Below are 3,133 nucleotides of genomic sequence, written 5' to 3' on the forward strand. Positions count from 1 at the left end.
CCATATTCTATAGGCTATAATGCAGTTCTCTCATTTCGCTATAGCACCAAAAGTTTGTAAAACATACAGGCTATTAACATAAACAAAGTAGGCTATATATATATATATATGGAACAAAGTAACGGTCTATTTTAGACAAATTGGTTGTATGTATAGATTCTTGTTGTCGGTCTAATCTGCTGATATAAAGAGGGGAAATAAGTTCAATTAATAGGCTATTTTCTGAAAATAATTTATTCATAAAAAAGATGGACTAAAAGTTCACATACATCTTCATATTAGAAAAATATATATCTTTCCTTACATTTGTGACTTACAATTGGTTTGTTTCATGCAGACGTCATAACAGAAAAGGTCTTCTGTGCTATAGAACAGCAAGTTACAAGTTACAACACAATCTAAAACCACTTGTCCTCGTGATACGATCATTGGAAAAAATAACAATTCATACAAAAAGCACCATATGTACACAAGGCCAGGCCACTTATAGAAAGAAAGCATGGTCATCTATTGGGCCGAAAAAGAATGTTTGTTTTGATGGCACTTCCATACAATGTCCACTTCCATGTCTTAAAGCAGTTGCTCCGAAAGGTCTGCATGTATGTGGGCTACCTGACGTTATTTTACCCTGTTGTGCCTCCTGCAAATAGGAAGAAAACAACACTCACTATTGTACAAAAACATCTCATCAAGTGCAATTAACGCAGGCAGGCATCATCTAATTACGCACAGATTACGCACGAGCAGCAGCAACACTCCTCAGCGCCAACGTGCATTCAGCAAAAAAGCACGGAGTCACCGCTATATATGCCTACACGAATTGGCATGAAAGTAGTACGAAAATAACATTATGTGTTAATCTTCCACACTGTTGTTAATCTTCGAGCAAATAGACATGGGGTCTGCATCATTCTTAATCAACCACACCGTGGCGCTGGAAGCTCACATATCCTGGCGTGCACAAACCATTGGTTCAACAACAAGAAATGCCGAGAGAAGTTTGTTATCATAGGTAGCCTAATGATTAAAAAAATATCAATAAGAAGAAAAACGTGCATTAGGTCTGTAATCTTCGCAGCATACAGTACAATAGTAGACAAAAAATCTAGGTTATACAATGCAGAGACCTTCAGCAGCTTCCATGTTCACCAGAACACACTCACCAATTTTATTCTATACATCTGTCAGTTGTCCTGTGTACTCGACCTCACATGGGCTGAAGTTAACGTATTTCAAACTGTTACATTCGTCGTCATCGTCGAGTGACTGCTTAGCGACAGTCGAGTCAGAGTGACTGCCGTTAGAGTTTGAGTTTAATTCCCCAAACTGGCCCTGCTGCTGTCCACATGTCACGTGTATGTACTCATGGCTTGCTTCTTGCTCATTCCCTCTGTGGTAGAAATAATTGAAATTTGATACAATTACGGGGACAGGCAATGCTATGGTCAGTACTCCGGCGATGGCGCACAGAGATCCAACGAATTTCCCCCCAATAGAGGAGGGACACATGTCCCCGTATCCCACTGTGGTCATAGTCACCACGGCCCACCAGAACGCATCGGGTATACTCGAGAACTCAGAATCAGGGTCCTCGGCCTCTGCGAAATACACGGAGCTAGAGAATAAAACAACTCCTATTAGCAAGAAGAAGATGAGCAGTCCCAGTTCTCTCATGCTGGCGTTGAGCGTCTGGCCGAGGATTTGGAGACCCTTGGAGTGTCTGGAGAGTTTGAAGATGCGGAAGACTCGAACGAGACGGATCACCCTCAGGATGGCCAAAGACGCAGCTTGCTGGCTGCTGCCATGGTCATCAGCCAGATCTAGGCCCAGTGTGATGAAATAAGGTGCAATTGCTACAATATCTATCGAGTTCATGAGGTTTTTAAAGAAGGCTGGTTTGCTGGGACACGAGAGAAACCTCATTAAAAATTCAAAAGAGAACCACACTATGCAAAGTGTCTCAACCATAAAAAATGGATCTGTGAATGGGCTCGGTTTTTTCCCAGGACTTGTGCTGTTTACGGGGCTGTCGTTCCACGAGGCAACTTCTCTGAACTCGGGCAATGTTTCCAAGCAGAAGGTGATAATGGATATCAAAATAACCATAACAGATACTATGGCAATCATCCTTGCGGGTCCTGAACTCTCGGGGTATTCAAACAACAGCCATATCTGGCGCTGAAACTCCATCTCGGGCATTGGACGTTCTTCCTCCCTCAGCATACCCTCGTCGTCTCTGAAGATCTCTATAGCCTCCTCGTCGAGCTCATAAAACTTGATTTCTTCCGTGAATATGTCAACGGGCACGCTGACAGGTCTCCGGAGCCTCCCCCCTGACTGGTAATAATAAAGGATGGCATCAAAGCTGGGCCTGTTCCTGTCGAAAAAGTATTCATTTCTCAAAGGATCAAAAAAGCGCATCCTTTTACGCGGATCACCCAAAAGTGTGGACGGGAAGCGAGAGAGTGTCTTTAATTGAGTTTCAAAACGCAGACCTGATATATTAATGACGACCCTCTCGGTGCATTCTTGGTCTGCTAGTTCCAAATCGGCTGCATCGACGACTACAGGCTCGTCGTGGTTCTCTGGGGACACCACGGTCATTTTTGACCCACGGAGGGTAATCCCTCACTCACCTCCTCGTCCCCTTCCCTTGGTCTTTGGCTGTATGTCGCCCCCACTTTTTCTGGAACAGGCCAACGCTATATATTAGAAAGCAAAATCCTTGCCCTAAAAGCCCCAACGGGTTGCCACCTTTGTTGTTGACTGTCCAGAACGGTTGCACTATATAGTTTTATAACTCTCTTCTTGTTGGGTTAGTCCTTTAGAACGATCAACTTTGAAATGCATGGATCACCCACTTGCATAAGCTTACCCAGTGCAGGCTAGAGGTGGCTATCATATTCACACCATTTTAAACTCCAAAGCCCTCCCCAACTTGGCTGACGTGATGACACTTGCTGCTGCTGTCTGTCCCTCTGTGGCTCAGTGCACTCTTGTTTGTGGCGTGCAGTTTAAGTACGCCTAAGCATTGCCATGGAGTGGAAATGAACTTATGTTGCCCTGAATGGCATAGCTTTTAAAATAATATTATTCACAGTGAACCCCTGTCTTACTCTTGTTAACACCATAG

At 43.8% G+C, this 3,133-nt stretch overlaps 1 protein-coding gene across 1 annotated transcript; it reads right to left on the reverse strand.

Annotated features, from left to right (window-relative positions):
* Positions 1–218: 218 nt before the first annotated feature.
* On the reverse strand, positions 219–2,916 carry LOC310857753 (shaker-related potassium channel tsha2-like). Its single transcript, XM_083763619.1, has 2 exons — positions 1,164–2,916; positions 219–640 (listed from the first exon to the last, which is right to left on the reverse strand). Exon 1 carries the CDS (start codon positions 2,602–2,604, stop codon positions 1,174–1,176), a length of 1,431 nt encoding a protein of 476 aa, XP_083619745.1. The 5' UTR covers positions 2,605–2,916; the 3' UTR covers positions 219–640; positions 1,164–1,173.
* Positions 2,917–3,133: the final 217 nt, after the last annotated feature.

The sequence above is a fragment of the Protomyctophum parallelum genome, assembly GCF_964188405.1.
Source record: "Protomyctophum parallelum genome assembly, chromosome: 4".
Lineage (NCBI taxonomy): Eukaryota > Metazoa > Chordata > Actinopteri > Myctophiformes > Myctophidae > Protomyctophum > Protomyctophum parallelum.